This window comes from Leucoraja erinacea, chromosome 5 (assembly GCF_028641065.1).
Source record: "Leucoraja erinacea ecotype New England chromosome 5, Leri_hhj_1, whole genome shotgun sequence".
Classification (NCBI taxonomy): domain Eukaryota; kingdom Metazoa; phylum Chordata; class Chondrichthyes; order Rajiformes; family Rajidae; genus Leucoraja; species Leucoraja erinaceus.
In genome coordinates this window covers 52,021,028-52,047,178 of record NC_073381.1, presented here as the reverse complement: position 1 = coordinate 52,047,178, position 26,151 = coordinate 52,021,028, and the positions used below count along the sequence as shown (strand labels likewise).

The 26,151-nt window shown below is 42.2% G+C and overlaps 1 protein-coding gene across 2 annotated transcripts in view; it reads right to left on the bottom strand.

Moving 5' to 3' along the window:
• Positions 1–11,024: 11,024 nt before the first annotated feature.
• LOC129697246 (adhesion G protein-coupled receptor F4-like) overlaps positions 11,025–26,151 on the bottom strand; it is a 103,569-nt gene continuing 88,442 nt past the window's right edge. Inside the window, exons 14-15 of one of the 2 annotated variants that reach the window (XM_055635598.1) lie at positions 20,099–20,165; positions 11,025–15,159 (exon numbers count right to left, since the gene is read on the bottom strand). In XM_055635598.1, the coding sequence (XP_055491573.1) occupies positions 15,086–15,159; positions 20,099–20,165 (141 nt within the window). In that variant the 3' untranslated portion in view covers positions 11,025–15,085. The remainder of the gene's footprint in view (positions 15,160–20,098; positions 20,166–26,151) is intronic. The other variant, XM_055635597.1, reaches the window with a different exon arrangement.

Sequence of the window (26,151 nt, the reverse complement as noted above, 5' to 3'; positions counted from 1 at the left end):
GGGGGGAGATATTTCAAGAGCTCAAGGTCATGGCAACTGAAAGCACACTTACCAGTGGTGGAATGATTAAAATAAGCAGTCCTGGTGCCGGAGTTGGAGGACCTCGGAAAACTCAACGTGGTTCTAACACTGAGATAATGGAGAAATATACTGTATGTACTCCAACATGTACACTTCTCTCCAAAGCCAAAAATGTAATAATTACATATCTTAGGAAATCTTCTGGAAACTATGAATGTTTTTTAACAAAGTACAAACAAGTCAAGGATAAAGTGACTCATTAATATAAATCATCTTGTATTTATAATTTAATCATCAAAAGAGAAATGAAAAAACAAATAAAAACTTACGATTATAGACGACGTTTCCTGGAATGATTTAACTGCCAAAATAAATGATCTGCATTTTGTGAGCCATTGCTTTTCTTTTCTCGACAAACCCAGAAGATTGTTCGAAAAGTAAACACCATTCAAATTATGTAAGTGTCGCAAATCCGAAGAATTCCGCAGCAGGGTTGCATCGCGATTGTTACTCCCACTGTTGCTTTTAGGATACTCTTTGGTGCGGTGACCAGGAACAATGACTGAGAGCAGTAATTCAGTGGTTCAACTAGAACAATGATCCCACCCAGTGTGCCGGATTGGAAAGCTAATCCGATAGAGATACATGTGCAAACAGTAAGGTATGAGTGATTTCTATCAAGACACAGAGGAAGTAATAAAGAGCATTAAGCGGTACAGAAACTGATAGAGGAGCTAGGAAACAGTATGCTGATACAGTTGATCAAAGGAGGTGAAGGACTGGTGTTCGACTGTGTGTGGCTCTGTCGAAATATAGGAAGTTTAGCTGTAAATTTATGTTCTTTTTTTCTGAAACTACTCAATATGGTATTTAATAAAGACATTGCGTATGGCTGAAGAGGAAGCAACAAGCAAAAAAATAGTGCAGCAAATGCAATATGCCAGAAGTCCTTCCTTAATGTAATTGATATTTTCACACAATACAAGTATAAAGCCATCGCAGTTCAACGTGAAATGCTTTCATCTAGTTCATTCTATCATTTTTATTATGTTCATTGTAACTTGATCTGTTTCTTCAAGACTGTTCACTTAATAAGACTTTTTTCAACATACACATTTTCATACGAACTTTTATCCTTTATCTGCGCACTGTATATGGCTTGACTGTAATCATGTATTTTCTTTGTCTGGTTTAGAACACAAAGGTTTTTCATTGCACTTCGGCACACGCAACAATAATAAACTAAACTAAACTTAAACTATGAAACATTTAACTAACATAAATCAGTTGCCATTAATTGATGATTGTAGAAGATTTACCAGTGGGTGGCGCCAGTTTGTTACATTTTGAGGTGTTGAACCCAAGGATTTAAATCCTGAAAAAGCAGACTGCGCATTACCCTATCTATTCCCCTGATGATCTTAGATGCCTTTATAAGATCATCCCTCATCCGTCTGTGCTCCAAGGAATAAAGTCCAAGCCTGTCCAACCTCTCCCAATAGCTCAGGCCTTCAAGTCCTGGCAACATCCTTGTAACTCTACTCTGTACTCTTTCCAGCTTAAGCTGGAGTTGCGCTCTATCCATCTTGAGTTGGCTTCCTTCCATGTTCACTTATGCAAGGCTTAGAGAATACGTTAGCGTGATCGTTAAGCCTCAAGGTAGCATTGCAGCATAACACAAAGTGTTTGAGGAACTTAGCGGGTCTTGATCCAACTTGATTCACTCAATGTAGGAGCAAGTGGCCCCTGAGTTTACTAGGTACAGCAAATGCTATAGGACCAGTCAACATGTAGCAGTAGTACTGAAGCACTCTATCCTAGATGCAGCTGATGCATACTCTGGATAAAGTACTCCAGTGCAATATAACACTATCTACCTAGATATGTGGAAATTGTCCGATTAAGTCCTGTGCACAAAATGTAGGGGAATTCCAATCCAGCTAATCATGGCCCAATCATCAGCAAAGTGATGGACATTACTTTCAACCAATTACAAAATGAACTGCAGTTTCTAGCCTGCACTACTACAAACTGGGTAGGAAAGAACTCCAGATGCTGGTCTAAACCAAAGATAGACCCAAAATGCTGGTGTAACTCAGTGGGACAGGCAGCATCTCTGGTGAGAAGGAATGGGTGATGTTTTGGGTCAAGTCCCTTCTTCAAACTAGTTACTCCAGCATTTTGTGTCTACTCCAAACTGGATTTGCCAATGATGCCCAAATGAAGAAACAAAATAATCTATTTATTTTTAAACATGTTTACTTGATTAGAACCAAGAACATGAATTATGAATTTTACACTTTAGTGGAGTATATTGAGTTGTATGATCAACAATAATGCAAGTGAGCATTGACAAAAATATGGTTTTTATTACCTGCCTTAGCTTTTTCTGCTATTAATTTGTTGTGTATTGAAAATCTATATTATTATGAGTAACTTTCTATCAAATCGATATTATTATGAGCAACCTTCATAAAATGGAAATAATTAAAATGATTGCGAAGCAGATTTGATTGTTGTAAATCTGATTTCAATTTACAATTGAGGAGGTACATATTACACTTTAATTTATACCGTACCTTATCAAAGTGTTTCACATAATTAGTTACTTTTGGGTTGAGTGGCTGTTGTTATGCAGACACCAAATGGACAAAGGTTAATTTCTGGAATGGTTACTAGTGACAACACCTATAGTATAGGAAGTGTAATAGAGTGGCAACTCATTTCTGTAATACGGTATATTTATGCTTCAGGTTAATCATTGTTATAAATGTCTTACATGTAAATGTAAAACACAGGTACAAATATTCATCATCGTATTGAATTTTCTTTTCACTGGAACAACTATAGTGGCAAATATTATAATTGCCAGAAGAAAAATCTACAGTAAGAATCATGTGTATATTTGACCTACGTTCATTTTGATTGTGGTCCATGAAATTGGAGCAATGGTAATTAATTATTAAAATAACATTAATACTTGACTTTTAATGCTGAAGTCCTGATGTGCTAAATATTTTTCACAAATGTGAAGCATCCAACCATACCATTTGCTTCTTACTCTTCCATTAAACATTCTGACCAAAACCTCACAGCCTCTTCTGAATCAATTTCTATTTGAGTTCCTCATTGTGAGCTCCTATGGTGGCCCAGATTGCACAGATGTTGGTTTACAGCAGGTAGGTACACCACTGCCTGTACTGCCCAGTAAAGTCCACAGACACATCCCAGAAAACAATGGAATGTAAAGAACATGGGTAGAAAATGACCTAAACACCCAATCCCCCCAAAATAAAATCTCCAAACTAAGGAAGCTGCAGTGGTACAGGGTAAAGTTGCTGCTTTACAGCACCAGAGACCCGGATTTGATCCTGACTATGGGTGCTGTCTGTACAGAGTTTGTATGTTCTCTCTGTGTGGGGTTTTCTCTGGGTGCTCCGGTTTCCTCCCGACCAATTCATCCCTCCCACCCCCCGCCCTCATGCTGCTGCTCTAACAGATTGTTTATTGACCTATTACTACTATTTCTTACATTCAGATACTGATTCTGATGCTATCCTGCAGCTTGTAAGTTTATAACTTCATGTTCGAGGAGTAGAATTAGGCCATTCAGCCCATCACGTCTACTCCGCCATTCATATATGGCTGATCTACCTTTCTTTCTCAATCAAAATGGAGCCGACCAGAGAAAAGGCAATTCTGGATTTAGTGTTGTTCAATGAACCAGATTTGATAAGAGAACTCGAGGTAAAGGAACCGCTTGGAAGTAGTGATCATAATATGATTAGTTTTAATCTGCAATTTGAGAAGGAGAAGGTTAAATTGGAAGTGTCAGTGATGCAGTTGAGCAAAGGGGTCTATGAAGGCATGAGAGGGAAGCTGGCCAAGGTAGACTGGAAAGGGATCCTAGCAGGAATGATGGTGGAACAGCAATGACAGGAATTTCTGGGCATAATCCAGAAGACGCAGGATCATTTCATTCCAAAAAGGAAGAAAGATTCTAAGGGGAGTAGGAGGCAACCTGGCTGACAAGAGAAGTTAGGGATAGAATAAAACAAAAAGAAAAGATGTATAACACAGCAAAAAGTAGCCAGAAGCCAAGGATTGGGAAACTTTCATAGGACTACAGAAGGAAACAAAATGGGCAATACGGGCTGAAAAGATGAAGTACAAAGGGAAGCTGGCCCGGAATGTAAAGAAGGACAGTAAAAGCTTCTTTAGATATGTTAAGGGAAAAAGAGTAGCAAAGTCAAATGTGGGTCCCTTGAAGGCAGACACGGGTGAAATTATTATGGGGAACAAGGAAATGGCAGAAGAGTTGAACAGGTACTTCGGATCTGTCTTCAGTAAGGAAGATACAAACAATCTCCCAGAAGTACTGGAGGACAGAGGATCTAAGGAGGTCGAGGAACTGAAATAAATTTTCATTAGGTGAGAAATAGTATTGGATAGGCTAATGGGACTGAAGGATGATAAATCCCCTGGGCCTGATGGTCTGCATCCCAGGGTCCTCATGGAGGTGGCTCTAGAAATAGTGGAAGCATTGGTGATCATTTTCCAATGTTCAATAGATTCAGGATCAGTTCCTGTGGATTGGAGGATAGCTAATGTTATCCCACTTTTCAAGAAAGGAGCGAGAGAGAGAAAACGGGGAAATCCAGACCAGTTAGCCTGACTTCGGTTGTGGGAAAAATGCTGGAGTCAATTATTAAAGAGGTAATAATGGGGCATTTGGATAGCAGTAAAATGATTAGTCCAAGTCAGCATGGATTTATGAAAGGAAAATCATGCTTGACTAATCTTCTGGAATTTTTTGAGGATGTGACAAGTAAAATGGATGAAGAGGAGCCAGTGGATGTAGTGTATTTAGACTTTCAGAAAGCCTTTGATAAGGTCCCGCACGGGAGACTGGTGACTAAAATTAGAGCACGTGGTATTGGGGTTAGGGTGACAATTGACAATGACAATTAAAATTGAATCTGAATCTGAATCTGAATCTGAGGGTGTTGATATGGATAGAAAATTGGTTGGCAGACAGGAAGCAAAGAGTAGGAGTAAACAGGTATTTTTCAGAATGGCAGGCAGTGGCGAGTGGAGTGCTGCAAGGCTCAGTGTTGGGGCAGCAACTATTTACCATATATATTAATGATTTGGAAGCGGGAATTAGGAGCAACACTAGCAAGTTTGCGGATGACACAAAGTTGGGTGGCAGTGTGATCTGTGAAGAGGATGTTAGGAGGTTGCAGGGTGACCTGGACAGGTTGAGTGAGTGGGCAGATGCGTAGCAGATGCAGTATAATATAGATAAATGTGAGGTTATCCACTTTGATGGCAAAACAAGGGGGCAGATTATTATCTCAATAGGGTTAGGTTAGGTAAAGGGGAGGTACAGCGAGACCTGGGTGTCCTTGTACACTGGTCACTTAAAGTTGGTGTGCAGGTACAGCAGACAGTGAAGAGAGCTAATGGAATGTTGGCCTTCATAACAAGAGGATTTCAGTATAGGAGTAAAGAGGTTCTTCTGCAGTTGTGTAGGGCTCTGGTAAGACCACATCTGGAGTATTGTGTACAGTTTTGGTCTCTGAATTTGAGGTAGGACATTCTTGTGATTGAGGCAGTGCAGCGTAGGTTCACGAGATTGATCCCTGGGATGGCGGGACTATCATATGAGGAAAGATTGAAAAGACTAGGCTTATATTCACTGGAGTTTAGAAGGTTGAGGGGGGATCTTTTTTGAAACATATAAAATTATAAAAGGACTGGACAAGCTAGATGCAGGGAAAATGTTCCCAATTTTGGGTGAGTCCAGAACCAGGGGCCACAGTCTTAGAATAAAGGGGAGGTCATTTAAGACTGAGGTGAGAAAAAACTTTTTCACCCAGAGAGTTGTGAATTTATGGAATTCCCTGCCACAGAAGGGCAGTGGAGGCCAAATCACTGGATGGATTTAAGAGAGAATTAGATAGAGCTCTAGGGGCTAGTGGAATCATGGGATATGATGAGAAGGCAGGCACGGGTTATTGATTGGGGACGATCAGCCATGATCACAATGAATGGCGGTGCTTGAAGGGCCGAATGGCCTCCTCCTGCACCTATTTTATATCTTTCTATGTTAACCCCATTTTTCTGCCTTCTTCCCATAACCCTGTTTTGGCCCTGAGCCATTTGCCTGGGTCAGGTAATGCAAATTAGACATTCAGTAGGACACAGAACATCAATGGAGTGCGCCAAATGCCTTCATCCATGTCGCCACCTTCATGCAGCTGTGTACTTGAATCTCTTGGTCACTTTTCTACAAATGTTGCAATAAGAGTGTCTAGAATAGTTCAAGGAGTTTAGAAATATAATGTGGGCTGACTTGACTGAAGCCATCATGCCTTTGGATCACTGTGGATGGAAGGATTCATCTTTAGAACCTTTCCTGCCAAGCTTCAGAAATAATGGCTGAGTCAAACTGCAGGAACTCCACTCACCACAGCAATGTGAGAGCAGCTACAGCGCAACAGCACATGCTCCTGCTGCATGTTGCAGGTACTATCATAATGTCATCAAGTTGGGAAAGGGGAAATACAACGGAATCTGGGAAACCTTGTACATCAGTCTATGAAAGTAAGCATGCAGGTACAGCAGGCAGTGAAGACAGCGAATGGCATGTTGGCCTTTATAACAAGAGGAACCAAATATAGGAGCAAAGAGGTCCTTCTGCAGTTGTACAGAGCCCTAGTGAGACCACACCTGGAGTATTGTGTGCAATTTTTGTCCCCTAATTTGAGGAAGGACATTCTTGCTATTGCGGGAGTGCAGCGTAGGTTTACAAGGTTAATTCCCAGGATGGCGGGACTGTCATATACTGATAGAATGGAGCAGCTTGGCTTGTACACTCTGGAGTTTAGAAGGTTGAGAGGGGATTGGGGATGATCAGCCATGATCACATTGAATGGGGGTGCTGGCTCGAAGGGCCGAATGGCCTACTCCTGCACCTATTGTCTATTGTCTATCGATTGCATCAAAGAAACACGTGATTGCGATCAGTCAGCTCCAGTATGCGGCTTCCCAAAGTGTAGGGATGAAGGAGCTCTGACCGTTCTGCAGACTTAAGGGCCTGTCCCACTTACGTGTCCTTGGCACGCAAATTACGCGACCTCATGGTCGCGTTGAGCCGCGATGGTCCCATGAAGGTCGCGCGCGACTTCATTCGACTGTACAGCCGTCTGGAGAGCATGGCGTAATTTGAAGGTGGACGCAAAATACAGGAATAACTCAGCGGGACCGGCAGCATCTCTGGAGAGAAGCAATGGGTGATGTTTCGTGTCGAGAACTTCCCCAGGCCGAGCTCGGCGAACATTTGACTGCTTCTGCTGCAGTTAGAGGTGAGACGTTGCGTCACACCAGGGTCTTGGGCCTGTCCGACTTTGGCCATCAGTTCCTCGACAGGCCGTTGTCGCGCAAAGATTTTGTTCGCTACACAAATTTTGGAGCCACGCGCGATGTCGCACGCAACTCCATACCCCTCCGCGCTTCTCAGTGGGACCGGCCCTGCGTGGCCATACGGTGCCCGTGCGCCTCAAAGCGACCACGAGGTCGCGTAATTTGTGTGCCAAGGACACATAAGTGGGACAGGCCCTTTAGATTCCCATGAATCTTTCAGAGCCTTGTAACGAGAACCTATCTGTCTAGGCTTGCTGAATGCCCAGAGGTGTTTTGTAGCTGTTTATTTGCATAATAGAGCAAGTAAATTTAGTAAGGAGTTAAGAAGGTGGACTTGCATCATAAAACCTGGTTTAATATCTTCCCAGTTTAATCTCTTCTGTCAGTCGCTGTTCTCTGAATGAAGTCAGCTATGGTCAATGACAGAGCATTGAAATATTTTTGTACAGACAGATGTTGCTGTTGGTGTGAAGTGGAACATGGTTTTAATGGATGAAAAATTCACTGAACTTGTCCTGTCCCCTGCCATAATATCCACAATAGACAGGAATAATACAAATGGCTATTTTAAACATTTTAAAATCACAGGATTGCCTATGGAGAATCTCTGTAGAAATTTCAGGCAATTAATTTTAATGGGAAATGTTTAGTGAGATTATGATTACGGTGAAGGAAACTTAGTTACAGGTTTATGTATAATTGTCATTTAATATAAAACAGCCCTGATCTATCTCTGCAAAATGGATTTTGCCAACCTGCAATTTTAGGCAGGCTATTAGTAAAAATGTGTAAAAGGAAATTGAGCAGAATTTGTGAAGCTGGCAACAACCTTGAGCTCTATATTTTGTTTCGTACAGACTTTGCATTTTTTAAGTAATGCAGACTCTGACCTTACTGAATTGTGTTTTTATATTTCAACCTAAAAAGCCAGATGCCATTCCTGTCACATGCACATGATATGCAAATAAATCCACAAGAAGGGTGCCAATTTCTATCCAAAACTCCCTTCAAATCGGCAGGGGTGAAGTACACATAATGTCCAATGGATTCAGACACATGGAATTGCAGATGCTGGTTTACAAAAAAAGCGCAAAGTGCTGGAGTAACTCAGCAGGTCAGGCAGCATCTGTGGAGGACATGGATAGGCAACGATTTAGGTTGGGACTGAAGATCAGTCTTTTTTTTTCTTCCAATGGATTCAAGCTGTTCTAACCTTCTGCCTCCTGTTCTCAGCAGTTGAATGTCAGGCTGAAACTTCACTGCACAACTGGGGGTATGTTGTAATCACTGAGGTGCTAGTCTAGGTTCGAGATTGAATGAATAGATAAGGTGAGGTCCAGATGTCCTCTCTATTGTTAAAATGTATGAGTACTTTGCAGAGAAACCCAAAGGTGTTGCAAACGCATTAGCATGATTGGTTGGCTGCAGAAGGATTGTAAATACTGTTAATAATGTTGCAAGACGTTAGTGTTACTGTTTGATGATTGGTTGAAGTGTGAAGCCTTGTTTGAATTGTTTATACTCCACTGGAGAATGTTGCATTATTTGATTGATTGACTTCCTTCCAGAAGCTTCTGTAGAAACATTGTACTGGGATGCTTTGTAATTGGGTTGGGAGACTGTCAATAACACTTTAATGTAACCTTTTGGAAGTATCTGCTTGCACGAAGCTGAAGGGCTTGAACAAGCAGAGATAAGGATCGATTCCGCGGAGTGGCTAGGTATTGTATAGGGAATTCGTTATTGTTTCATAACATAAAAGATTTAGTGGACCAGTGCTCGACTCGGTGTTTTACTGAACTAGACTAAGGGGGTTAGCTCAAGGAGCATAATTACAGTTCCAATTGAATTTTTCCCCCCTCACCATAAACCTATGTCCTCTGGTTCTTGATTCCCCTACTCCGGGTAAGAGACTCTATTCCTCTCGATTTTGTACACCTCTGCCAATATGACAAGGGCAATAGGCGCATGGAAACACCACCATATCCAAGCAGACTTCCAAGTTATACAACATTCTGCTATGGAAATATATTGTTGCTGCTCCAAGCTCCCAATAAAATGAATACAAATAAATCATACTGACACTTGGACATTAAAGGCATAATATTTGACTTTTATTTTACGTTAAAACTTGGAAACAAAGAACTGCAGATGCTAGTTTATACCAAAGATAGACACAAAGTTCTGGAATAACTCAGCAGGTCAGGAAGCATCTCTGGAAAAAGGGATTGGTGATGTTTCGGGCGGGGCCTGAAGAAGGGTCCCAACCCAAAACATCACCCATCCATTTTCTCCAGAGATGCAGCCTGACCCACTGAGTTACTCTAGCACTATGCATCTATATTCATATTTATATAGGATGGAAATGAAAACGTTCTACTCTTTGATGAAGACACAAGAGACTGCAGATGCTGATATCTGCTGGAGGAATTCAGCAAACTGGAACTTGCCAGCTCTTGTTCTCTCGTTCTTTCTCTCTCTCTCTTCTCTCTCTCTCTCTCTCGCTCTCATGATGTTACTGCATAAACTATAAATTTAGTCAGTTTAATGTAGCCATGACCATCAACTCACTTGCAACTTTAGTTTAGGTTAGAGGTACAGCATGGAAACAGGACCTTTGGCCCACTGAGTCCGCATTGACCAATTATCCCTGTACATTAACACTAATTATACACACAATAGGGTCAATTTACAATTATACCAAAGCAATTAACCTACAAGCCTGTACATCTTTGGAGTTTGGGATGAAACCGGAGATCCCGGAAAAACCAGAGGTCACGTGGAGAACGTACAAACTCCATACAGACAGCACCCGTAGTCACGATCGTACCCGGGTCTCTGGCGCTGTAAGGCAACAACTCTACCGCTGCGCCACCGTGCTGCCCAAACTACACTATTATTTTATCGTGGATAAACTGTTTATACCATAATCATGATTGAAGTTTTAATTTTACATTGTAAAATTTATGAATAAGGAAATGTTATATTCAAATTTAATCAATTGTAAAACCACTGAATCCTGGGATTACATAGTTTAGAGCTTAAATAAGTATTTTTGGTGCAATAAGCCTGTGCTGGTTCAAGCTCTACAATTGGAGTTATCATCTCTACATGCAGTATTTTTTCAATTACATTTTAAATGGTATTATAATCCTCATTTTAATTGGCAATCTGGTGAACTATTCTTTACCATTCATCCAATGATAATCCTGTCAATTTTCATGAAAAGCAACTCACCTGGAAATATTATTTTCCTTTCCTTCCTAACAATAGCAGGTACGATTTTTGCTCCTGACAAATTTTAACCTTCTCAGTTGCAGTGAATTAAAAAAAAAATCAATTTCATTTCAAATGTATTCCAATGAATATCTAGTTTAGCTATTCAAAGACTCAAATTCCCTCTCAATGGGTAACACTCAAACACTGACCCAATTGATGTACAAAAACTGTTTAGATTTGAAAAGTGATCTGATGTTTCCAATCCTATACATTCAAATCTTGGTAATCTGTAATTTATTTATTGACTACTATAATTTAAAACGTTGCCGTTATTATAGAAATTAGAGCTCATTATATTGAGAACAAGTATAAATCTACGTAACGTGTAGAAGAACAAATGGTACGCATTAATTTAGTCATTATATTTATTGTATTAATTTTAGATTGGTTTTATTCACATCGCTCATTTACTTAATTTACATCATACCTATTACAATCTACAATCACAAATATAATATATACATAGAAACATTTGATTATGTTAATAACAAAGCATGAAGAGAAATGGAGCTCTTTCACAGCAGTCCTATTTGACGATTGTTGAAGAGCAATTTACAAATTTATATTCCATTCATAACTCAACTTTAAAAAAAAACTTATTTGTTAAAGATAATTTGCTGACGTGCATATTTTAAGGCTTGAACTATTAAAGGAAAATTGAAATATGGAAACAACATGCTTCTTACACCACAAAGTTTTTTCTTACAGTATTATCCTGCAACCCAATCAATTATCTCCAAAGTTTAAAAAAAAAACTGTACTTAAAGTATTTTAGCAGAATAATATTATTCAATGAAGATTTTTTTTAATTTGGTGGTGTTCTCAGTTTTCAGAATTCAATGAACCAATACAATTCTGACATAAATACCAAGTCACCAGACCTGAAACACTGTCTGTCCATTCCCTCCACAGATGCTATCTGATTCCCTTCCCCATTTGCACTTGTTCATTGCTCAAGATTTCAGCATCTGCAGTTTCTTGAGTCAACAACCAGTTTGGCAGTTTTTCCATGTAAAATGAGCAATCTCTACTGTGGGGTGATGTACCATCAGCAAGTCAACAAGATTGTTCAGAATGTTCAAAAGGCCAATGAATAATTATATCACAGTGAAGGAGAGAACAAAATAAAAGCAGAACTAAAACATTTGCATCTGTGAATGCCAATTTCTATGTTCCTAGACTCAACAATTAGGAAATCACAGAACCACAGCTGATCAAACTACACAGCATCTACACCAAGATGTGTTCTACATCAAAAAATCAAGTCCTGGAGGAACTCAGCAGGTAAGGCAGCATTTGTTGAGGAAAATGGACCGATAATGTTTCAGGTGAGGACCCTTTCTTAGACTGATTATTCTTAAAAGGGTCCCGACCTGAAACATCATCTCTCCATTTCCCTCCATAGATGCTCCATCGATGAACCCATTGAGTACCACCAGCAGTTTGTTTTTTTACTCAAGATCCCAGCATTCACAATTTCTTTTGTCTCCTCTAATTGGTGTCCTGAAACAGCACTAATGTGAAATTTACTTTAAGGATAGATATTTTTTATAGATTCACACAGACAATCTGCAGCTTCTTGATGAGGACACACTGAGAATTCAGGAGGCAAGATCAATGAGCCTCACAGGCTTCTCTAGGGGCAAGAAAAATGCATCAAGGAATCACAAATAGTAACAAGCCAGAAAATTGAGAAATCCATGAAATAACCTCCTACCTACCCACAGTGATTGATCTGCCATTCAAGTGATTATTGCTCTGGAATGAACACATTAATTCATAGAACCTACTACAGGGTGGGGCACAAGAGAGTCTGGAAACAGTATAGCATAGTAATTTAAAGCAAACAAGTTAAAAATGTGTACTGCTTTTGAGTGAATTGCATTAAAGGTTATGACAATTTCGCATTTCATTATCAGAGAGCATCTAAAATGTCCTCCTGATTTACTGCGTAGATTTAATTAATTTCTCTCTTGATGTGAAACGTGCTACGTCAATAGGAATGTGCTAGAACAGCCCATGAGGTTAATTGATTTCCTTTTCCAAATTCTCAGTGTGTCCACCTCAAGCAGTCTGTGTGAAAAGTGTCAGCGACAAAGCATGGAAACAGGCTCTTTGGCCCAACTTACTTACATGAATCAAGATGCCGCATCTACGCTAATCCACTTGCCTGATAGTTGGCCCATATCCTTCCAAATTTTTCATATCCATGTATCAGTCCAAATGTATTTTAAAGATATTTATTGTGAAAGTATCTCCCTTAACTACCTCTTATGACAACTTGTTACATACCACAACCCTCTGTGTGAAAAGGTCGCCCTCGGGTTCCTATTAAATATTTCCCCTTAAACCAATGTCCTCTGGTACTTGATTCCCCTTCTCTGGGTAAAATGCACATTTACCCTATCTATTCCCCTCTAATTCTTATACATCTCTGTAAGTTCACTCCACATCTCCCTGCGCTTCAAGGAATAAAGACCTAGCCTGCCTAACTTCTCCCAATAATCTCTGGCCCTTGAGTCCTGGCGTCATCCTTATAAAATGGAATCTATATTTTAAAAATCTATCCTTAAAGTACACGTGAAAGAAACACACTTTTAGAGACTAATTTAAATGGTTGCATTGGTAGGAATTGGGAAGTAATCAAACCAGCTTTCTAAAGAGCAGACAATTCATGTTACATAGAAATTAGGTGCAGGAGTAGGCCATTCGGCCCTTCGAGCCTGCACCGCCATTCAATATGATCATGGCTGATCATCAACTCAGTATCCCGTACCTGCCTTCGCTCCATACGCTCTGATCCCCTTGGCCACAAGGGCCACATCTAACTCCCTCTTAAATATAGCCAATGAACTGGCCTCAACTACCCTCTGTGGCAGAGAGTTCCAGAGATTCACCACTCTCTGTGTGAAAAAAGTTCTCCTCATCTCGGTTTAAAGGATTTCCCCCTTATCCTTAAGCTATGACCCCTTGTCCTGGACTTCCCCAACATCGGGAACAATCTTCCTGCATCTAGCCTGTCCAACCCCTTAAGAATTTTGTAAGTTTCTATAAGATCCCCTCTCAATCTCCTAAATTCTAGAGAGTACTCTCTAGAGGACAACTTTTTAAAATTTTGGCTCAGGTATGTGCCGATTCAAAATGCAAAGAAAAATACCAAGAAAAGTAGTTCTCTGAATCTCCCCCAAGTAACATCCAGTGTGTGAACCTAGTCCATGAATGCCAGCAGGCAATTCAATCATAAGGAGGGGTAACACAGCAAACACTGCTCCTATCATTACTTGAGACGGCAGTCAAAAGCAGTACCTGTATCTGTGGCAAGTTTATTTCTCCCTCCCTGCCCAAGAGATATCTTTATTTCCCTTTCCTTCTCCATGCTTACCTTTTACCAACCATATTGCAGCCAACTATTAATGATATATTCGTGCCTCATGTTTCATGCTGACCAGTGCTTTATTTAATAACCAACGTATTAATGGAAGCCAAACCTTTCCACTGGTTCCGAGAATCTTTCTGCAAACTTCTGCATACTTCCAATGGGAAAAGAATCAAACTTCAGATCATCAGAATGTTTTTGAAAAAGTTCAGAACCCAAGAAGTTCAGCAGATCCTTTACAGGAATAGGAGAATATACCTGAGATTGGGAAGTGACATGATAGTACAAACAAGACACAAAAAAAAACGAATATTATCTACATAATCAAATCTATTTAGACCAATCAATGTGTGAATAATTTCATGAATAGCAGAATGTTATAATAACCCATACAATACAGTAGTCAATTGCTAATTATCAATGGTAATTTATGTTCAAAATGTTCTCTGATTTTAGTTGTTTAGTTTAGTTTAGAGATGCAGCGTTGAAACAGGCCCTTCTGCCCTCCGAGTCCGTGCCGACCAGTGATCCCCGCACACTTATTCTGTCCTACATAAACTGGAGACAATATACAATTATACCATGCCAATTAACCTACAAACCTGTACGTCTTTGGAGTGTGGGAGAAAACCGGGAAAACCCCATGCAGGTCACGTGGAGAACGTCAAACTCCATACAGACAAGCACCCATAGTCATGTTCGAACCCGGGTCTCTGGTATAGTAAGACAGCAACTCGAACGCTCATCTACCATGCTGCCCTTTTACTCTTTGTGATATTAATTATTGCCTCACTACACAATGAAACAATTGTAACATATTAAAACAATTGTAACAAGATGTCCAACATTCTCTACAGTTTTGTAACTTTTGTCATATGTAATCATTTCTTTTTAATTCATTGCTGAAATGGTTTTGGCAAAGTGGTAGCCTATTTTCTTCCTGCACCTGATGAATCCGTTTTATCTTCAGAGTGGCAGCAGTTAATGCAGAGTAGAATAGCTGAGGGATTTGTCCTTGCTCCCCGAGGCTACCTGGCCGGTAATGTTGTAGTTCTCTGAAAGATCAGAGCAGGAGAAAAGTTAATGGCTTAGGCCAGTGGCAATACCATATTAATGCACACAATTTTACTGAGTCAATAGACATAGACAATAGACAATAGGTGCAGGCGTAGGCCATTCGGCCCTTCGAGCCAACACTGCAATTCAATGTAATCATAGCGGATCATCCCCAATCAGTACCCCATTCCTGCCTTCTCCCCAGATCCCCTGACTCCACTATCCCTATCTAGTTCTCTCTTGAAAGGATATAGAGACCCAGCCTCCATCGCCCTCTGAGGCAGAGAATTCCACACTCACAACTCTCTGCGAGAAAAAGTCTTTCCTCGTCTTAAGCTCATTCTAAATGGCTTACTCCATATTCTTAAAATGTGGCCCCTGTTTCAGGACTCCCCCAACATCGGGAACATGTTTCCTGCCTCTATACTCAACTCCTCTTGTTATAAAGGTGACGATCAGTGTCACTCATGTAATGATTCATACTTTGTAGCTACGCCCACTAGTTTAACAGAAAGCTTCTCAACCCTTCTTCCTTCAGTCTTGAGTTAAATATTAAGATGACGTTACATAGAAACATAGAAATTAGGTGCAGGAGTAGGCCATTCGGCCCTTCAAGCCTGCACAGCCATTCAATATGATCATGGCTGATCATCCAACTCAGTATCCCGTACCTGCCTTCTCTCCATACCCCCTGATCCCCTTAGCCACAAGGGCCACATCTAACTCCCTCTTAAATATAGCCAATGAACTGGCCTCAACTACCCTCTGTGGCAGAGAGTTCCAGAGATTCACCACTCTCTGTGTGAAAAAAGTTCTTCTCATCTCGGTTTTAAAGAATTTCCCCCTTATCCTTAAGCTGTGACCCCTTGTCCTGGACTTCCCTAACATCGGGAACAATCTTCCTGCATCTAGCCTGTCCAACCCATTAAGAATTTTGTAAGTTTCTATAAGATCCCCTCTCAATCTCCTAAATTCTAGAGAGTATAAACCAAGTCTATCCAGTCTTTCTTCATAAGACAGTCCTGACATCCCAGGAATCAGTCTGGTGAACCTTCTCTGCACTCCCTCTATGGCAATAATGTCCTTCCTCAGATTTGGAGACCAAAACTGTACGTAATACTCCTATGCTGTCACGTTAATAAAGTCTTTGGATCTTAATCACTGTGTGTGACCTAAGTTATTCCAACAGCAGAAGCTCGACATTGTGTCAGAGTGTACGGACTCACTCATTGCTTAATTATATTGTTTTTATTTTAGTTTGTTGTTTTCTCCGGTATATATTACTATGGCTTCTGCTCTCAGAAAACCAGAGATCCTGTTGTTTGACGAGGACCTCGCAGAACGGTGGCACATATTTGAAGAAGATTTCTCAATTTACATTGAAGCAGCTCACCCGACTGCTGCTCCTGGTGTTCGAGCATCAATTCTTCTTAATCTAGCAGGCACAGAAGCTGCCCGATGTGCCGGATTATTTCATTGTGAACCGGATGGATTCGACCCGGCTGGTGTCCAGATCGCTCCCACTGAGTTTATCCGTGACCCTGATTGCCAACTATGCAAATTCTGACAGTTATGTGAGTTACGCACTAACTTGATCATGGAGAGGCATTTGTCCTTTTCCAGAAGCCAGAGACAGGGTGAACCTGTAGAGATCTATGTTAATGCCTTGAAGCACATTGCCAGTCGAAGCGATTTCAGGGATATATGCGATAGCCTGGTCCGTGACCATTTTGTCTATGGTGTCCGCAATGATAAATTACGCAACGAGTTACTGCAAGATGCCGAGCTTACTCTAGAGACAGCTGAAAACCGCTGTGGCATTGCTGAAATGGCTGATGCTCAAACAAAAGTTTTAGGGCACTCTGCTGTTCGTGAAATTAATGTTACTGGCATGTCTTATCAAATCTCTCGTCGTTCTCCTCAAGTGTCCGACAACTCTATCATGAGATTAATAGACAATTGTTTTAACTGTGGGGGTTTGCATGCTGCTGCTCGTGGCCGTTGCCCTGCGTATGGAAAATTATGTTGATTTTGTAACAAAAGGAATAATTTCTTCAAATTCTGCCGCTCACATAGCAACAGAGTTCAAACAAGGCAATCTGTTCATTTGCTTGCCATGAGAACTTGCTCTCGTAATGCTCTCAACCAGCTCCCACGGATTTGCAGGCTGCTAGCAAAGGTTCTGACTTGGATGTGCATTCCCTGTCTGATTCAATACACAAACAACTAGACCCCAAGGTCGCTTTGCTCGTTAATGCCAAGAACATTTATCTGAAAGTTGACACAGGGGCCAGATGTAACGTGATCAGTTTAGCTGTGTTGAAAAAGTTACGAAAAATAGAGACTGTCACTCCTACTGCTGCTTCCCTTCTCTCATTTGCAGGAGGTCCAGTGCACCATATCGGTCAAGTCGAGTTACGCTGCTGTCTTAACTCACCTATCCACAACTTGAGTTTCTATGTTGTTCGTGAGGATGTGCCGTCGCTTGACACCTCATCAACAAAAGCAACCACTTCTTTCACATCCGGCTCCTACTCTCCCATGGTCTACAATGGCAACTGACAGATTTGAATGGCATGGCAAGCAGAACCTGGTAATTGTCGATTCGTATTCTGGATGTTTTGACAGTGATTTTCTTAGCAGCCCCACTTCGAAGCTTGCTCGCCATTTTACAGACCATGGAGCTCCGTGTGTACTATTATCTGATAACAGCAGTCAATTTACCAGCCAACACTTCAAGGAGTTTGCTGCAAGCTGGGGTCTTCGCCACATCACCAGCAGCCTTGAATATCCACAGTCGAATGGACTAGCTGAGCGGGCTGTCAAGAATGCCAAACAGCTCATGGAACAATCATGACCAGGTTACAGCAAAAGCGTGACATTCAAAAACAGTGTTATGACAAGACAAGCAGGGAGCTGCCACCATTAACCAAGGGGCAGATGGTTTGTTTGCAAACTGACAAAGGCCATGACCGTATTGGTGTAACTTCTGGAACTGCTTCCGAGCCACGCTCATATCTGGTCAGTGCCAATGGCGGCACTTACAGGCGTATCAGGTAACATACCCTGCCTGTGAATGAGCCAAGTCCACCGTATTATCCAAACCGTACAAGTGTACTGCCGTCCGTACCCAGCAGATCCGCCTACACCAGCACAACAACCCACTTTGGGAGTGGCTGCTTTGCCAGTGGCGACGCCCCCTCCGCATGCGCTGCAGTTCCTTGTTTCATCACCAGGAATGTTGGTTCAATCTCCGTCACCCGTGAAGCCACCGGCTCTGTCCCCGGTGGAGAAAAAACGAGATGGCTTTTATCGCACATGTGCTGGTCGGGTTTGCAAGCCCACCGTGAAGTACCCAGGCTATGTTTGACTTTCATCACTTATTATCAATTGCTATCCCTTATTTAGTCAATGGTGGTACTGACCATTCCATGGGAATGTCCAGTGTCACCAGTTATTAGTTACTTTGTAGCAAAAGCGTGAAACTTTTCAAAAACAGTCTTGAGTTATTATTAAGATGAAGTGACATGTTGTAACGCTAATAAAGTATTTGGATCTTAAACACTGTGTGTGACCTAAATTATTCCAACAGCAGAAGCTCGACAAAAAACCAACATGCCATTCGCTTTCTTCACTGCCTACTGTACCTGGATGCTTACTTTCATTGACTGATGAACAAGGAGCCCCAGATCCTGTTGTATTTCCCCTTTTCCCATTTTGGCACAATTTAGATAGTAATCTGGCTTCCTGTTTTTGCTATCAAAGTGGATAACCTGCATTTATCCCGAGCCATCTGTCATGCATCTGGTCAAGTCACCCTGCATTCTCAGCATGGCGGCACTGTTCACACTGCCACCCAGCTTTGTGTCATCTGGTAACATTACCCTGCCTGTGAATGAGCTGCCGAGTCCACCGTATTATCCAGACCGTACAAGTGTATATTGCGATCATGCTGCCGTCCGTACCCAGCAGATCTTTATTGCAGCATTGAGTTGAGCATCATCTGCAACTTATAGCGGCAACCTTTTGTGCAAACAAAGCATTGTGATCAGCAGACTGAGCAGAGAGTAGTGACAAGAGAAAACCGAGGTAAGGTTTACAAAGGTTGAGAGATAGGTCAAGGGGGACTCTGAGCATGTGCACTCCCTGTGCCGAGGCGCAGATTTATTTTGATGAAGATGCCCAATAAGCTCTGACAGTCCTGGATATCTGACAAATGGTCATTCATAACTTCATGCTTAACACGCAACGTCGGGTCAAAACAAGCTGATCACTTGCGCACTCAACATGGTTAGATTTGATTCTGGATACTTAAAGCAGGCAGAAGCCTCATTAATCTTCCCAAATCAGCCTCCTATAATGTCAACAGGATCTAGCAGTAGTTGTGATTGGATTAAGGTTGGCAATCAAATAATTCATGTGCTTTCCTGCTATGCAGCAGCGAGTTTGAATTCAGCGAGGCATTGACAACAAGTCTAAGGAGTTTCATTTGTGGAGTGAGAATGGGCAGAGGTGCAGTTGCCGGCACCCATTTCCTTCCACCGTCTATCCGCACCCACCACACCTTCCCCATCTCTCACCCTGCACAGAAGATACCTCTATCCATCACCCACATTACACAATCCCATCCCACCCATCATCGCACCATCCCCTCTCCCTCCATTTGGTAGTGTGATTGTCTGGTGGCTTCCTTATGAAATTATATTCATGTGTCTCAATTGTAAAAATTACCCTATATCTTTTCCATCGTAGGAGGACACAAAATATATCTTGAAATGCTGTTTTCTTGCAGAACTCTGTGAACGGACTAAAATCAGGCCTGAGATGCCAATTTAATCACATACTTCAACGACACATTCCTTCCCTAGTAAATGACAGCTTTCTATATGAAAATCAATTTCTCAACTCAGCTGTGATCAGTTTTATATTTATACTTACTTTTTCTCCCAGGAAATGCAATACCAGTCTTGGAGCGAAACCTTCCAGTGGAAGAAGTCTGTACAGTCTGATAAAGGAAAGGGTACGGTGTTAATGCATGAAGCAACCTATGTTATTTCTAAATCTCTTCTCCAAGAGACCTTATGAACGTTCTCAGCAAATTACCATAATGCAATTTAGATTTTACACAAGATTAGCACCCTCTACACTGTTCCCAACTGGGAGTACAGGCCTGTATTCCAGAGAGTAATAGTTTCTTTCAATTCACTTGTCCCAAGCCATCTGGAGCTTAAGAGGCGTGGGGAAAGGGGAATAGCATCTCCTTGAACTCTAAGGTCACCACTCTTTCTTGTGTACTTGGCTAATTTCTTTCTTTATTTCCATTTGAGATGACCCCCTCCCCACCATGTTGGCAATCAAACTGGAAAATATTTGCCGCTTCAGAGGCAAGTATCGCCTTCCATACAAGCAAAACCAACATTGCACACAATACTCCAGATGTAATCTTACAGTTATAGTTACAGTTATAACTTCCTCACCCTGGTACTCATCCCACCCCTGACACACTTTGCAATGAAGAGTACAGTGGCCACAAACTGTTCTACTTCAATAATGAATCATTCACAATGTTGTGGAATTATTTAAAAACCTGCACAATGAATAGAAAATCAAATATATATTTATTTTGAAAATCTAAATATAGTTATGTGCATGCAAGCTTAAACACCAACTTTTATGACATTGATTTTTTAACAGCTGTTTTAATGACCGTGTGTCCAGTGAGCTATTCAGTACCTGATCCAACTTCACACGGACACACATGCACCCAGAGATTCAATGGTGCTTCTTACTTTCCCCTCCCACAATCCTTGAACCTGTATTTGTCCACAAGTCAGGACAGGAGTGAGGACATTAACTGATGTTTGACTGTTCATGGAGAGGCACCATCACTTTGTTACACAACGTCGCACACTATTTAAATTTGCTGAAAGATTGTTGACGGGACAGGTGAAGTTGGGTGGGTAGCCCATGCTGGCTCCTCCTCCATATACCATGGACTGAAAACTCCCATCTTGTTCAAATCTTAAATCCCTCTCTATCGCCAGCGGAATGTCTACTGACCACCACTCCTCTGTATCCCCCGTAGCACAGAAGCTTCTTGCTGCCTGAACCCATTTCCTGGCAGACACATTGTTTCTGCTTGTTCGTGTCCCACCAAACTTATTTCCACATACCTCGACTCCATCCTATCCCCCCTGGTTAAATCCCTCCCTACCTATATCCAAGACACCTCACACGCTCTTCGTCTCCTCCATGACTTCCGTTTTCTAAGCCCCCATTCCCTCATCTTCACCAAGAATGTCCAGGCACTGTACACCTGCATCCCCCACCAGGAGTGTCTTAAAGCCCTCTATTTCTTCCTCGACCGCAGAACCAACCAATCCCCGTCTACTGATACTCTCTTCCGCATAGCAGAGCTGGTCCTTACACTCAACAACTTTTCGTTTGACTCCTCCCATTTCCGCCAGATCCAAGGCGTAGTTATGGGCACGTGCATGGGCCCCAGCTATGTCTGCCTCTTTGTAGGGTACGTCGAACAATCCTTGTTCGAGGTGTACCGTGGCCCTATCCCCGAACTCTACCTCTGCTACATCAACGACTGCATTGGTGCCACCTCCTGCACCCATGCAGAACTCACTGACTTCATCTATTTCACCACTAACGTCCATCCGGCACTCAAATTCACCTGGACCATTTCCGACATCTCCCTACCGTTTTTAGACCTCACTATCTCCATCGCAGGTAACAGACCACTGACTATAAACCCACTGACTCCCATGGCTATCCGGATTACACTTCTTCCCACCCTGCTTCCTGTAAGGACTCTATCCCTTACTCCCAATTCCTCCGTCTATGCCACATCTGCATCCAGGATGAGGTGTTCCAAACCAGGGCCTCATTCTTTAGGGAAAGGAGGTTCCCCTCATCGACTATAGATGAGGCTCTCACCAGTGTTTCTTCTACACCCTGTAACTCTGCTCTCACTCCCCATCCACCCACTCGTAACAAGGGCAGAGACCCCCTTGTCCTCACCTTCCACTCTACCAGCCATCACATAGAAACATAGAAATTAGGTGCAGGAGTAGGCCATTCGACCCTTCGAGCCTGCACCGCCATTCAATATGATCATGGCTGATCATCCAACTCAGTATCCCGTACCTGCCTTCTCTCCATACCCTCTGATCCCCTTAGCCACAAGGGCCACATCTAACTCCCTCTTAAATATAGCCAATGAACTGGCCTCGACTACCCTCTGCGGCAGAGAGTTCCAGAGATTCACCACTCTCTGTGTGAAAAAAGTTATTCTCATCTCGGTTTTAAAGTATTTCCCCCTTATCCTTAAGCTGTGATCCCTTGTCCTGGACTTCCCCAACATCGGGAGCAATCTTCCTGCATCTAGCCTGTCCAACCCCTTAAGAATGTTGTAAGTTTCTATAAGATCCCCTCTCAATCTCCTAAATTCTAGAGAGTATAAACCAAGTCTATCCAGTCTTTCTTTATTAGACAGTCCTGACATCCCAGGAATCAGTCTGGTGAACCTTCTCTGCACTCCCTCTATGGCAACAATGTCCTTCCTCAGATTTGGAGACCAAAACTGTAGGCAATACTCCAGGTGTGGTCTCACCAAGACCTTGTACAACTGCAGTAGAACCTCCCTGCTCCTATACTCAAATCCTTTTGCTATGAAAGCTAACATACCATTCGCTTTCTTCACTGCCTGCTGCACCTGCATGTCTACTTTCAATTACTGGTGTACCATGACAGCCAGGTCTCGCTGCATCTCCCCATTTCCTAGTCGGCCACCATTTAGATAATAGTCTGCTTTCCTGTTTTTGCCACCAAAATGGATAACCTCACATTTATCCACATTATACTGCATCTGCCAAACATTTGCCCACTCACCCAGCCTATCCAAGTCACCTTGCAGTCTCCTAGCATCCTCCTCACAGCTAACACTGCCCCCAGCTTAGTGTCATCCGCAAACTTGGAGATATTGCCTTCAATTCCCTCATCCAGATCATTAATATATATTGTAAATAGCTGGGGTCCCAGCACTGAGCCTTGCGGTACCCCCACTAGTCACTGCCTGCCATTGTGAAAAGGACCCGTTTACTCCTACTCTTTGCTTCCTGTTTGCCAGCCAGTTCTCTATCCACATCAATACTGAACCCCCAATGCCGTGTACTTTAAGTTTGTATACTAATCTCTTATGTGGGACCTTGTCAAAAGCTTTCTGGAAGTCCAGATACACCACATCCACTGGTTCTCCCCTATCCACGCTACTAGTTACATGCTCGAAAAATTCTATAAGATTCGTCAGACATAATTTACCTTTCGTAAATCCATGCTGACTTTGTCCAATGATTTCACCACTTTCCAAATGTGCTGCTATCCCATCTTTAATAACTGACACTAGCAGTTTCCCCACTACCGATGTTAGACTAACTGGTCTGTAATTCCCTGTTTTCTCTCTCCCTCCCTTCTTAAAAAGTGGGGTTACGTTTGCTACCCGCCAATCCTCAGGAACTACTCCAGAATCTAAAGAGTTTTGAAAAATTATTACTAATGCATCCACTATTTCTGGAGCTACTTCCTTAAGTACTCTGGGATGCAGCCTATCTGGCCCTGGGGATTTATCGGCCTTTAATCCATTCAATTTACCCAACACCACTTCCCGGCTAACCTGGATTTCACTCAATTCCTCCAACTCCTTTGACCCGCGGTCCCCTGCTATTTCCGGCAAATTATTTATGTTTTCCTTAGTGAAGACGGAACCAAAGTAGTTATTCAATTGATCCGCCATATCCTTGTTCCCCATGATCAACTCACCTGTTTCTGACTGCAAGGGACCTACATTTGTTTTAACTAATCTCTTTCTTTTCACATATCTATAAAAACTTTTGCAGTCAGTTTTTATGTTCCCTGCCAGTTTTCTTTCATAATCTATTTTTCCTTTCCTAATTAAGCCCTTTGTCCTCCTCTGCTGGTCTCTGAATTTCTCCCAGTCCTCCGGTATGCTGCTTTTTCTGGCTAATTTGTACGCATCATCCTTCGCTCTGATACTATCCCTGATTTCCCTTGTTATCCATGGATGTACTACCTTCCCTGATTTATTCTTTTGCCAAACTGGGATGAACAAATTTTGTAGTTCATCCATGCAGTCTTTAAATGTCTTCCATTGCATATCCACCGTCAACCGTTTTAGAATTAATTGCCAGTCAATCTTGGCCAATTCACGTCTCATACCGTCAAAGTTACCTTTCTTTAAGTTCAGAACCATTGTTTCTGAATTAACAATGTCACCCTCCATCCTAATGAAGAACTCAACCATATTATGGTCACTCTTGCCCAAGGGGGCACGTACAACAAGATTGCTAACTAACCCTTCCTCATTACTCAATACCCAGTCTAAAATAGCCTGCTCTCTCGTTGGTTCCTCTACATGTTGATTTAGATAACTATCCCGCATACATTCCAAGAAATCCTCTTCCTCAGCACCCCTGCCAATTTGATTCACCCAATCTATATGTAGATTGAAGTCACCTATTATAACTGTTTTGCCTTTGTCGCACGCATTTCTAATTTCCTGTTTGATACCATCTCCAACTTCACTACTACTGTTAGGTGGCCTGTACACAACACCCACCAGCGTTTTCTGCCCCTTAGTGTTTTGCAGCTCTACCCATACCGATTCCACATCCTCCAAACTAATGTCCTTCCTTTCCATTGCATTAATCTCCTCTCTAATCATTAACGCTACCCCACCTCCTTTTCCTTTCTCTTTATCCCTCCTGAATATTGAATATCCCTGGATGTTCAGCTCCCAGCCTTGGTCACCCTGGAGCCATGTCCCCGTGATCCCAACTATATCATTGTCATTAATAGCTATCTGCACATTCAACTCATCCACCTTATTACGAATGCTCCTTGCATTGAGACACAAAGCCTTCAGGCTTGTTTTTACAACACTCTTAACCCTTATACAATTATGTTGAAAAGTGGCCCTTTTTGATTTTTGCCCTGGTTTTGTCTGCCTGCCACTTTTACTTTTCACCTTGCTACCTATTGCTTCTACCCTCATTTTACACCCCTCGGTCTCTACGCTCGCACATTTAAGAAACCCTTTCCCTTTAACTCCATCCTCAACTATCCCATTCGACACCCCACCCCCCTTATTCAGTTTAAAGCCACCCGTGTCACATACAACAGATAATCCTTTGACATTTTCGCCACCTCCAAAGGGATCCCACCACTGGCCACATCTTCCCATCTCCTCCCCTTTTGGCTTTCCGCAGAGACCGCTCCCTCTGTAACTACCTGGTTAATTTGTCCCTTCCCACCCAAACCACACCCTCCACTGGAACTTTCCCTTGCAACCGCAGGAAATGCTACACTTATCGCTTTACCTTCCCTCTTGACTCCGTCCAAGGACCTAAGCAGTCTTTCCAGGTGCGGCAGAGGTTTACCTGCACCTCCTCCAACCTCATCTATTGCATCCGCTGCTCTAGGTGTCAGCTGCTCTACATCGGTGAGACCAAGCTCAGGCTTGGCGATCGCTTCGCCCAACACCTTCGCTCAGTTCGCAATAACCAACCTGATCTCCCGGTGGCTCAGCACTTCAACTCCCCCTCGCATTCTGAATCCCACCTTTCTGTCCTTGGCCTCCTCGATGGCCATAGTGCGTCCCACCGTAAATTGGAGGAGCAGCACCTCATATTTTGCTTAGGTAGTTTACACCCCAGCAGTATGAACATTGACCTCCAATTTCAGATAGTCCTTGCTTTCCCCCTCTTTCCCCTCCCCTTCCCAGCTCTCCCACAGCTCACTGTCTCTGCCTCTTCCTTTATTCTTCCCGCCCCCACATCAGTCTGAAGAAAGGTCTCAGCCCGAAACCTATTCCTTCGCTCCATAGATGCCGCCTCACCCGCTGAGTTTCTCCAGCATTTTTTATCTAAATCCTACTTCCAGGCAACCTAATTTCTCTCAACTTT